This window comes from Loa loa, assembly GCF_000183805.2.
Source record: "Loa loa unplaced genomic scaffold supercont3.487, whole genome shotgun sequence".
In the NCBI taxonomy this organism is placed as follows: domain Eukaryota; kingdom Metazoa; phylum Nematoda; class Chromadorea; order Rhabditida; family Onchocercidae; genus Loa; species Loa loa.
In genome coordinates, this window is record NW_018108667.1 from 9,048 (window position 1) to 21,966 (window position 12,919).

General features: G+C 26.9%; 2 protein-coding genes across 2 annotated transcripts in view; both read right to left on the reverse strand.

Annotated features, from left to right (window-relative positions):
- Nucleotides 1-88: 88 nt before the first annotated feature.
- LOAG_08293 (hypothetical protein) lies at nucleotides 89-8,391 on the reverse strand (the record flags this gene model as incomplete). Its single annotated transcript, XM_020447663.1, has 19 exons — nucleotides 89-152; nucleotides 999-1,200; nucleotides 1,571-1,706; nucleotides 1,887-1,966; nucleotides 2,207-2,408; nucleotides 2,917-3,099; nucleotides 3,274-3,417; nucleotides 3,682-3,884; nucleotides 4,131-4,245; nucleotides 4,395-4,479; nucleotides 5,048-5,142; nucleotides 5,424-5,468; nucleotides 5,964-6,114; nucleotides 6,611-6,675; nucleotides 7,115-7,245; nucleotides 7,305-7,386; nucleotides 7,528-7,641; nucleotides 7,896-8,014; nucleotides 8,337-8,391. 19 exons carry the CDS (start codon nucleotides 8,389-8,391, stop codon nucleotides 89-91), a joined length of 2,271 nt encoding a protein of 756 aa, XP_020302131.1.
- A 289-nt stretch (nucleotides 8,392-8,680) lies between these two features.
- The window catches only part of LOAG_18746 (Myo2p), a gene marked incomplete at both ends in the record, with an annotated part of 14,529 nt that continues 10,290 nt past the window's right edge, over nucleotides 8,681-12,919 (reverse strand). Inside the window, 10 exons of the mRNA XM_020451408.1 lie at nucleotides 8,681-8,811; nucleotides 9,107-9,242; nucleotides 9,599-9,766; nucleotides 9,855-9,973; nucleotides 10,078-10,166; nucleotides 10,407-10,711; nucleotides 11,084-11,202; nucleotides 11,299-11,417; nucleotides 11,528-11,652; nucleotides 12,257-12,377. Coding sequence (XP_020304811.1) covers nucleotides 8,681-8,811; nucleotides 9,107-9,242; nucleotides 9,599-9,766; nucleotides 9,855-9,973; nucleotides 10,078-10,166; nucleotides 10,407-10,711; nucleotides 11,084-11,202; nucleotides 11,299-11,417; nucleotides 11,528-11,652; nucleotides 12,257-12,377 — 1,432 coding nt within the window. The remainder of the gene's footprint in view (nucleotides 8,812-9,106; nucleotides 9,243-9,598; nucleotides 9,767-9,854; nucleotides 9,974-10,077; nucleotides 10,167-10,406; nucleotides 10,712-11,083; nucleotides 11,203-11,298; nucleotides 11,418-11,527; nucleotides 11,653-12,256; nucleotides 12,378-12,919) is intronic.

The window sequence follows — 12,919 nt, forward strand, 5'->3', positions numbered from 1 at the left end:
AATAATAATATTATTATTATTATTATTATTATTATTATTATTATTATTATTATTATTATTATTATAATCGAGACTGTATTTTGTTCAATCACCTGAAATGATCCAAAACATTTAATTCCATCTTTTCACCGCTGTCATCTTGACTTAGCATCCTAAATGCAACAACGATCAACATTTGCAATAAAATTAGAATAATCAATATATTTCTCAAATGTCTATCCAGTTAATTAAATAAGGAATGGAATGATTTATTCACTAGTTCATTGACAGAGAAATTTTTGAAATTTACTCACTAAAAGAAATGCAAAATTTCACATTTGCAGATAGATAGCTTTAATTGAATTATATCAAGTAGTAATCCTTAATTGAAGTAGTATTGAAAATGAATTAGAAATATTAGAGAAAAAAGGTTTGCTATTTCCCGACTAGCCAAAACAACAGTTACGATTCGAAACAGTAGTAAGTTAACATCCGAAAAAAAAAATGAACAATTCATTTTGTTCAGAAAGATGAGAAACCAAAACCTCCGAGGATAACTCAAATTTAAAAGACAACTCTAATTAGGAGAATTTTTAATCTCATCCCAATTAGTCCAAGGAATTCATAATTCTTTCATAACTTTTCTGGTTTTTTAAACAAACATATAGACGCCATCGATTATTTTATGATTAGTTTTTTATTGTTTTTATTTATTATTTGTTGTTTTTTATTGCTTTTATTGTTTTGCTCTTTTGTTTTTTGTTGTTTTTTATTTTTTCGCTTTTTAATTGTTTTAATTGTTTTGTTATTTTTTACTAGTTTTTTTGTTTTTGTTTTTCTTTTTATTTTTTCTTTTTGCAACTTAGCTAAATAATAAGATAAGAAAAGAACAGTCAAAAGAACTAAATGTCCAAATTTTAAGTATTGAAAAATTACTTGTATCATATTCGAGCTTGAAATTTTTGTCAAATAAAGAAAAGAAAATTATACTTAATATAATAAGAATAAAAATTACGTACGAAAGACCGGATTCATGAACTGCTAGTATCCGACGTGCATTTGCTGATTCATTAGTAACCCTATTAATGAACTGATCCACAACCGGGAACTGAACACTGAAGTATAAAGGCCATCTGCGAGCGCATTGGATAACAGCTACCTTGACATCCATCATGATTAACTGAGGATTATCGAGCATAGTAGGAAGAATCCGATAGCTGCCTATAATTTATGGTTCAGCTAAATCAAACTTCTACTACATGATACCTTTTTCTTTTAAAATCATTAACATTGAGCTTTCCAAGTGAACTAAACGCTGCAAGTAACTTTTTCCCAGGTAATTTGAACTTTCTAAAAAGTAAATGTTCGTTTAAGAATTGTTAGATTTTTAAATTGCTGCTAATGTTTTCTGTGATTATTAAAGTAGGAATTTAATCCTTCAGTACCAAATTACTCCAAATAATTTATCCTTTAATAAAACTTAGCGTATTATAAAAACGCAGTTTTATGAACCATTGCAGTACTATACAAATACTTATATCAATTTTTTCATTTCTTAATCTATTTGAAAGGAGAAAATTCAGAAACTTACGTAAAATTTGACTTACAGCATCACGTTCATTGCTACGAATTCGATAACTTTTAGGTTTACGACAATCGGTAATAATTTGAGCAAAAATCAAATCAATTTCTTGCTCTTCTCCAAGATTTTCATTAGGATGAAATATCTGCAAGGAAAATTTTTTTTTTTCAAAATGAAATGTTAGACTTTTAAGGAAGCATAATTGGATTCATTGTAAATTTTATTAATTTATCAAAAGAAAACTAATTAAATAAATTTATTTCAACTAAGCTACACAAGAAATAAATTGAAACAAGAAATAAATCTGAAAATTTTCATTTATTACTTGTTTACGAATCATTAAATCCCATGGCTGTTGAATATACTGTATAGCAGGACGTTCACGCTGTTGTTGGTTTTGTTGACCTAAAATTGATTGATCAAACAAATACATTAGATTTCGACTTATTACTTTTCATAGATCAAAAACTACAAAAAATTATGATCGATAATAATATCAGATGACCAAAAATAGGAAAGTCACTGGAATGATAAATAGATCAATTAATAGCATTTATAAATTCTACGTTTCAAAGTCGAAATTAATATAATAAATACAAATATATGTATGCTGATGAATACGGTAAAGCTGTTTCAGAATCTTACCATCCTGTACAAAATACGATGTCCCTGTTCCTTGTTGTTGTTTTTGTTTTTGTTGTTGTTGTTGTTGTTGTTGTTGCAATTCTGATAAATGAGCCTGATGAATTGCAACTTCTGCCATTATTTGAGCTTGATTTTGCGCATCATTTTTTATTATATCCATTTCATTTATCCATTCTCCAAATGTTTCTCGTTGTTCTTCTAACTACAAAAGTAACAAAGTGTTATTGTTGTCGAATTTCACAAAGTTTTCAAATTTATGAAAATGAAATTGAAAAAAAAACTTCGGAAAAGGTTTTAAAAATTCATATGCAATTATTTAACGACCTATTATCACAAATAAAAATATCATTTACACTAATCCGATTCCTTTTTTATTTTCTTATTTAAATCAATGTAACTACTTGTTGATTAAAATTATCAGTAAAACGGATAAATAAATGAATAATTCAATCCCTCTTTTTTTTGTTTCTTTCTTTTTTAACAATTTCAAAATAATTATAATTTCCAAGTAATAAATTATTTAAAACGTGTCATTTTATTTTCGGGTTGGAAAATAAATAATCATAATTTTGTATTATGACTTTATAAATAATCATAATTTTGTATTATGAGTTTATTTCACTGTATTAGTAATAACTTATGATTGCCTGTCTGATGCTAATTCAATTTGCATCATATTTTATTCCACCAATAATAAATAAGATCGTCACCTTGTTTAATGAATCAATATGGCGTTGAAAGGTTGGTTTGGATGTTTCATTATCGATATCAAAAGGATGATGTAATAACTGTTGCTGCTCCAGATGTTGTTGTTGTTGTTTGGAAGTGTCTTTTACAGAATTTGTTGTATTATAAACAGTTAAACTTCTTGTTGTGGGATTAACATAAATACTCTGTAAACAGAACAATTCAATTGAAAGCATTTCAAAATTCAACATTTTCAATTGACAAATAAACGAAAAATAAATAATTTTGCATATAAAGTAAAACAAAACAATTTATGTATGAATTCAAATTTAAATTAAAAAAAACAAACAAATAAATATGGAAACATTGAACAAGTTTACTTTTCCTTTTTCACCAATCCTTCTCAATGCATCATTTTCGAATTCAACAAGTGTTCGCTTTGATTTTTTCTCTTGTACGATGCCATTCGAATTTGTTGTACTATAAACGTTTACATTTCCTATTGCTGGACTACCATAAATGTTCTGCAATTGTTAAAGTATTTTAATTTCAAAGATATTCAATTAATAATATCAATTTCCAATATTCAAAGCTTTGCCATTTAGCTTTTTTAAAAAGTAACATATAAAAAATGATATTTTAAGTAATGGTGAAAACTTTTAAAAATGATTTTTTTTCAAGACTTTTAAGCAAAAATTTTGCATTTTAAAAATACTTTCAGTTTCTTTTGAAATACTATAAAGCATTAAAAGGAGAAGGAATGAAAAAAAAAGAAAAAAAACGAATACCAATTTTGGAAAACTATTGCTGGAAACGATTTCGTTGCTGCCTGTAATTCCTGTGCTGGATTTTTTTTCCGCTATAGTTATCAAGTGTGGTGATGGTGATAGTGGAGATTGTGATTCCAAATGTACCTGTGTTTGTCGTAATGATGGATTTGGATGTGATGGTGATGATGTGACATAATCATCTGATGATACAGCAGATTTCTCTAAAAATTACTGATTCAAAAATGTTAATATAAATATGTAGCAAAGAATGACTTTCTTCAAAATTAAATCGATAAATAAATTTAACGAAACACTTTGAATGGAAAATATAAAAGAAAGACAGCAGAAAAAAAAACAGTATTAATAAGGATGAGAATCAAGTGATGATATCAATTTCTAACATTTGGTGATTTTGTAATTTAACTTTTCTATGATTACAAAAGTTTCTTTTATCTTGGATAATTAACCTGAATATAGTTGTTCTCGTGTAACTATACCATAATAACAATTCTCGTCTATTCCGTTAGGATGAAATCGATTTCTAATATTGCCCAGTTGATGAGGTTGGGATTGATTTTGTTCCTGTAATTTGATAACCAATTTATTTTTATTGGCCCGACAAATACTCCAAACCTCTTAATAAACACATTACTAATTAATAGATGACAACCTTCTAATAAGGACGTCGTTAATTAAAAACAAATAAATTGATAAGTCGCAAAATTGATTACCATTTCTTTATTATGCAAATTTTTGGTCGGTAATGGTGGACTTTTCAAAGATTCATTTGTTTTTGGATGCACTGGTCCAATGTATCTACAATTCCTTTTTTTTTTTAGACAAATTTTAATTAAACAACTTTTATAGAAGAGATAAATCTTTATATTACCTATGATTGTATTTACCTGGATGAATTTTTGATCAAAAAGAAAATGATGAATTTAAATTTGACTTCTTAACGCACAATTTGGTCTGTTAATACACCAAAACGTTAAATTTAAACATGTGCATATATACTGATAGTGTGTCAGTTGATAATTTGATGAACTGATAATTATCAATTTGTGGAAATTGATGTCATATTTTAGTATTCAGTAAATTCCTTTAAAATTTTCTCTCCCTCATTCTTGCCTTTTCTTCTTTTCCTCGAAATAATTCTAAAAATTTACAAATTGATAATTATGGTTATCTTTTTTCTTATTAAATACTTTATTTGCATATTATTTTGCAAATTATCAACTAATAGTATGGGTAAAAGATAGTTTTTTTTATATGTTGATGTCATCTTAGGATAATAATTAATAATAATTAAGAACAGACAAGATCTGAGAAATATTAGATATTATTTAAAAAGGTATAAAACAGTGAATCTTTCTTATATTACCGAGCTTTAGTTGAAGTTGGTTGTATTTGTCCGACGCGACCTTTCTCGTCTAAATTTGTAGGTGATTGTGCTGTTTCAGGAAGTGGTGAAGAACGCTAAAAAGCTAATAATAATCGAAATTATAATAACTAAAATAATTAAAAAAAATAATAATAATTAAATAATTGAAATTGAAGGGGAAAAAAAAGAATAGCTGGAAAAATATTGCTATTAATGCATCGTTATTGTAAATGTTATCATTCTTACTAATTGGTAATGTTCTGGCTTAATGATAGAAACTAATTAAATTATGAACTGATGTAATGAAATGAAATTGTTTGTTTGAATAATCGATATAATGTCAAAATAAATTTACTGAATTTTCGAGTAAACTTACAATTATCATTGTGGCTGATAAACTTGATAATTCGCCATCATTGAGCTGTAAAGCAAAACAAAAAAAAAGAAAAAATAATACTACAGAATCTATGGAATAAATTATAGATTTATTGAGAGATGCATATTTGATAAAATGAATAAATGACGAGAATTTGTTCTATAATTAAATTTCTTTTTATTTATCAATAATCAATCGTAGGATTGATTAAATGATATGATATGATATCAGGAATGGAAACGCTATTATCGAATATAATATGTTAACAAATGAATGTTTGGTCAAAATTTTTTAATTTTTTAACTTGATATACTATTTTTGTAATATACTATTTTTGTAATATCTAATAGTTTTTCCTTTTTCGTTTGAATCTGTCAAGCAATATCGTCCAATCGGGAAGATATATGGATAATTGAAAGAAATTATTGAATTCAATAGTTAATGATCTGATGATCATGACCAAGCCATTATCGAGCAATTACAGATATGAATAAAACAATATCTAAATCTATCTGATAAATTTTTCCAAAAAAAAACAACCTCGTTATGGCTAGTACCATTTGCATATGCATTAGATGCCATGGTACCATTGCTATACAATGCAGATGTGGTATTGTAATTGTAACAAACAGATATCGGTGATAATGTATGATCGTCCGGATGAGAATGATTGTCAGTGACTATTGAATTCCTCAAATTTATAAAACAGTTAGAAAGAATTAGCCTTGTAAAAATCAAAAAATGAACTGACAAAAAAAAAGAAACCATATTATCTGTGATTGGACGCTAGATCTAATCAAACAATAATCCATCGATAATGTATTGAGCTATTGATTGGAATAATGGTTATATTCATTTGATATTTTTTTGGAAGAAGTTTGCAAAGCATTGTTATAAAGTTATCGTCATTATTATAAGATAACTTAAGTAATTTATGATTAAAAGTAAGGCAACAAAATATATCATCAGGACTGAAATAGCAATAAGCTGTTAATTAGCTTATTTAATTTTCAATAAGCTTATTTTGACTTCTTACTAAATTAAAGAAATTAATATTAACATAAGATCATTTTTTATCCTTTTTATTCTCATCTTTTCCATATTGCTTTAATGGTAATCGATCATATCATATTATAATGACATAAAAGATATGATGTATTACAGCGGTAAACAAACAAAGACACTACTTTATTGGTGTTGGTGACAGGCATGCTGTAACAGTTGTCGCCGGTGTTGGTGATACACACATCATCTAAAAATATTGATCTATCCGAAAATATCCTCAAATCTATACGTATCATAATGTAAGTTCAATGTAAAAAAAGACAAAAAAAAAAATAGAACAGAAAAGATAGATAGCAGGGTTCAACATAAATAGAACCAATATGATTTATCCGATTATTTAGTCAACGTGACAGTCTAAAATTAAACCTCTATTATCATATAAGAGAGTTAGCCTATCTGGGTTCATTCTCTTCGAATCATTAAACTATCATTATCCAATATTTATTTTTTTTTTAATGTTCAAAAATGTACCAAAAATTATGATCCAATTATTCGTTAACATAGTTTAATTATTATCCATCACATAAAGTAATGATAAGCTTAAACTCAGGTCAAGTATGATGAAAAAATCAAACTCAAAGAGATGAAAAGATCAATTATTATTAAACGAATAGAAATCAACTAACCGGTACCATAATCGGCATTACTGATGATAATGGTGTGCTAGTAATGGTACCGTTAGGCAAGGTATTAGCAGTATATACTTGTTCTCGATTTTGTTGTTGTTGTTGTTGTTGGCTTGCTGTAAGCATACGACCTACAATTTTCATCATCACTTATTTTAGCTTTAAAAAATAGTTTTGTACAAAAACGAACAAGCAATACTCTCTACAGGTAGCATTAACATCATTGGTTGTGCTGCATAATTTATCATTGTTGTCATACATTGTTGTGGTGCCTAAAATATGAAATATGTAAAGATTAACAAGATATTGTCAGATAAGAATTAAGTAGGATATTAAGTAAGGACATAATAGGATGACAGCTTTCTTTCAAAGTCAGGGAATTGATAAATCACTGATCTAAAATGATAACTAACCGATTGTATAGTTTCATTTGAATCATTAGCAATAGTTCCTTTAATTGTTGTTGTAACTACTGCAGCGTTTACATGACTGTCATCAGTTCGCTCTAAATCGTTTGCTGGCAACACCTGGAAAATTTTGGTCAAGAATTAAATGGATAAATTAGCTTTAATTACGGAAATTCCCTGAACTAAATTTCATAGTTTAAAATTTGAGTTATAAATTTTTTACAATCATAATATTTATTACAACATTAAACTGCTAAATTCAGTTGATTTTATTACTACTTGAATGAGAATTGCAGGGTGAATTACATTTGGAAATGAAAAAAGTAAAAATTTGAAAGATGTTTAAAATTTAATAATTTCAAATTAGTTAATACCTGTTCAAAGATAGCATCCAGGAATTGATCAACATCACTTGCTTTCGTTGGAATTTGCATACGTCTGATACGAGTTGAAACGGATGATTGCTCTGATGGAGCACTAATTAACGTTTCCTCTAAAGAAGAAGGAAGAAAGAAAGAGCACGATGAAAATCAGAATTTACAATTTACAAACAATGTTCTGCTAACAATATACCGCAACAATATGATAGTAGCAGATAGTATTTGTTTTTGCTTAGTTTACTATCATTAATTAACTCATTTTACCAAATTGATCAGTGCAAAAGATGTGGAATTTATTTAACTGCAAAAACTTTCGTAGTTTAATGTTATAATTATAAGAGAAAAAAAACAGAAGAAAAATGAATTCAACTAAATAGAAAATTAATTTCTTACCAGTGGTTTTGAATTCAACTAAATAGAAAATTAATTTCTTACCAGTGGTTTGATTTGGTTGTTGTGGTGTTGAACAGCACAAAGCACGTTTTTCCATTTCCTCACGCTGTTGTAATATGGTTGATCGCTACAAATATCATTTTATTTTTTACAAAAAATAAATTCCTTCATACTTTAAAAAAAGTTTCAAACTAATTCATTTCAATTTTTTTTTACGAATTCCCATGTTTACAACACGTTTAGGGATTAAATTTGCACGATTGTATGTAATTTTAATTCTATATCATCAATTTTATTTGGACTTCCGAAATTTTTGATGATTTAATTTTCTACTTGAAGATTAATATATTTCAACCTTTGATTTATTATTCAAAATTTATTATAATTCATAATTTGCTTGCCGTGAAATTATCAGAGTGATGTTGTTGCGCATCACTGCTATCAATCGTATTGATAAGAACGGTTGATGATGATGATGCATTTGTTGTATTCAGCTGTTGATTAATTAATCGTTGTCCTTAATGAAAATGTAACGATTGACAAAATATTGAAAAAATTTATTATTTCTTCTTTCCATAAATAAAATCAAAATGAGAAAAGGATACTGTATCAGCTTTAAAATTTCAAAAGGAAGGAATTTTGTAATCATAAAGATATTTAACGTTTAGAATCTTGAAAGTTTCTGTTAATTGCAATCTTAGATGTCAAACGTGTGTCACATTGTGCAATGTAATATATAACAAAAGCTATCATCAATTAGCACTTGAACACTTGATTTTATGACAAATATAAAATTAATTAGATATATTTACCAGTTCCATTCTCCAAATCAGTTATCATTGATTGCCGATGTGATGGTGGTGCTGGTGGTAATAATGGTTGTGCTGGTAGAAATGAAGTTGTTGGAAGCATTACTGGCATAAATTGTACTTGAGCTGGTACAAAAGGCTTAATTAATTAAATTATAATATATGCAAATACGGGGAGAATCGATAAAAACTTGTAAATATATTGTATACTTTATAAAAAACAAAGATAATCACGAAGTTTGCAATCATTTTCCCTTTTTTTTTCTTTTGACTTTACTACTTTTTTCTTTTTTTTTCCATCAGCTAAATTTCTCCTTTCAATAATTATACATCATAATTGACAAACCTAAATTAATTTTAATAATTAACGATATTATATACCATACATGATTTAATTAGCATTGAATAACATTGTTATTTATCATTGAAGAATAATGTTTCATGATAATAAAATATGGGAAAAAAAAATGGTAATCAATAATTTGTCTTCCTTACCATAGCAGGCATTGCAGTAAAATGTTGCGGTATATAAGCAAAATTAGGTTGCTGATCATGATGTTGCTGTTGTTGTTGTCGAAGTTCAACAAATTGTTGTTGTTGACGTCGATAACGTTGCAATGTAGTATCATGCTGTTGTTGTTGTTGATGTTGATGGTGATGTTTCTGTTTTTTTTTCGTTTTTGGCAATTGTTGTAAATGAATAATAAGTACTACAAAATTAAAGCAAACATTAACAAACAAATAAACTAACATGAAAATTGTTATGTATCATATTGCGACCACCATAGGTGACATTACTGTAAATGCTATCATCATAACGTTTACGATCCATCACTGTATCGTAATAATTATTGTTGATATTAGCAAGATCTGAAAATACAAATTCAAATAAGCGGATATAACGTATAAGACGGGTATATCTTGCAAAACATTAAATTTGAAAAAACAAAACAAAATTTTGCTGATAAACGTACCTGGGATTTGATTAATTTTATATCGTTTATTTAAAGTACTTGTTGATAATTCTGGCAATAAATGATGTTGTTGACCATATAAAAATTCACTGAAAACATATTTTATCAAATCGTTTCTCTTCATTTTGACTTCATATCAAGATTTTAATTTAACTAACAAATGAGGTAAAAATGAATTTCAAAAGAAACAAACAAAGAAAATTATCAAAAAAATTTTGATTTAAGCAATTTTTAAGAATTCCGGTAGAAAACCCGGTAAATCTGGTATCAAAAGAAATTTTTTCATGTACTTTTAATAAATTTTTTTACAAAAAAAAAAAACCTCTTACCTATCCTTTCCTGCTCGATCCTCAATTTCATAATGTTGTTGTTGTTGATGTTGATGATACTGTTGTTGCCCATGTAAGTTTGAATTCCAATGTGGCGGCGGTATTGGAGGTGTTTTTGTTGCACTTTCTCCGTCAACAAATGTATCTGTATGAAATGTTCTACAGTTTAATTCTTTCAGTTTAGATTCAGCACACAAATCACTTCTTATCCCTTCTGATACAAACTGCACTGATCGTTGTGGTATCATTGATTGCTGCTCTAGTCCTGATTTATTTGTTTCAAAACGATTTAGCAAAATATCATTCTGAAAAAAAGCACGGCTATATATTTTTTCCGTTATCCATTACAAATTATTTACCGCTGCATATCATTTGATTAATTATGCATATCATTTATCATTCATCATTTCTGTATACATTTTCATTCCATTGACATTTCATTCGTTTCATTTAATGGGGAAAAATGATTGCGCCTTTTTCTCTTTTTTTTAAACAATTACAAAATATCAAAGAAAATATTTGAGAAATAAAATATAATTAATATCAGAATTGTTGTTTGTTATTTCTCAGATAGCATATGCAATGAAGAAAAATTACAAAAATATCTCTTAAAAAAGAGGAATGACATGGAATAATAATTAAAATAATATTTGATTCTTTTTTTAACGATTATTTACCTGTTGCAATTCATTATCATTTGCTTCATTTTCTCTTCTATTTGTAATATTTCCATTACTTCGTGTAACTTTCCAATTAATGCTATTATCAAACATAATGAAAATTTCGTTATTATTTTCTGTAAGTGAGCAAATATTATTCATAAAAAAAGAAAATTATGCAAAAATTGAACTAAACAAATTAACAGTCCATTTAAATAAATAAAATAAACAACCTGTTGATTGTTGTTCCATTTGTGCTAGTATATCATAAACATAACAATTTCCTGGTGCATATATAACAAAACGTTCATCTTCTACACTTAATGTCCAACCATCTGGATCACCAATGCCTCTATAAGAAATGTTCAATTTGTTCAAATCAAAATTATCAATACGATACTAAGTTGATAAGAATTGATGATTAATTAATTAATCATGATTGAATTATTGAAAAATTTTCACCGAATTTGCAAACATCGTTGTGCCAATTCATCGGCAGTCATCCATGAATGCACTTCAAATAATGCTTCATTTTGATCGGCACATTTAATTCGTAACACAGCTGCTTGTTGTTGTTTAAAACTAGCCTAAAAAGATAAATAAAAAAAGGGAATTTATTAATGAATTCAAAGAACTGGAACTATCCGGTACATGCAATGTATAAAACATTAATTTCAAATTTAAAAATTATGCAAAAATTACAGAAACAAATTGACGTCTAACTGATTCAAGTTTATCACGTTAATGCCATCATTAGACAAAAACAACAACTATTCGTACGACGCATTTCCGTTTGTATGAGAAATTAAAATGCGAAATAATTAATTTTGTTGTAAAATTTTTGAAAAAGAAATCAAAATTGCATAAAATAATAATAATAAAAAATGTTTTCTGATAGAAAATTAATATATGAACCTATTACTGGAGAAAGCAATTTCTTGCAGGAAAAAAATCAGTTCACTTAATTTACAAATATTAGCACCTATCTTATTATAAGGAGTATCAATATCACCTATTTTACGATCTTTTTATGAATATAAGAACAATAATATCTCTTGTCTTGTGATTTCCTCTTGTTCTAAAATACATTCTTCCCGCCTTGATCGTCAAATATGTTATTTAATCATATCATGACAGATTTTCATCATACAATAATAATACGATAAGCAGTAAACAAATGAGAAACTCTACCTGTTCCAGAAAAGTTGGCGCAAAATGACGAGATTTTGATAAATTTTTGCTACCAATACATTGCCGTAGTAAACTATCAATCAATTGAAGTGATAAATTTGGTGTTTGTTGTTCAAAATAACTGTAAATTTGTATTTAAAGTTAAAAAAAGAAGAAAAAAGGAAAGAATTAAATATTAAAAAAATTAATTGATGTCATTTTCTTTTATTTCATTTGAAATCATTGTTTTAACATTTGATGCCATTTCAATTGTTATCTAAATCAATACATTTTTATTAATAAACTTACTTCATAAGAGCAGGATATAGTTGTGGTGAAGGTGTAAAACTATTGATTGCACCAAGAAGTAATGTCCAGGCTTTATCAGCATTATTTTTCACTCCATTACGATATGTTTGATTACAAAGTTGTACCAAAAGTTCATCTCTTTGTACAGGATTATCTAATGCCTAAAAATCATTCTTCTCTATATCTATTATAAAACAAACAAATAAAATAATGAACTTTTTTTTCGTTCTTGTCACGAAATTTATTAATTATTTCAAAATAAAAAATTCAGAATTTCAATTTTTGATCTTTGATTTTTTTGCTTAATATTTATGAAATAACAAAGATAGTAATTTTTTGAATCAATTTTTTCCAAATTAATGTTGTTTAAGAATA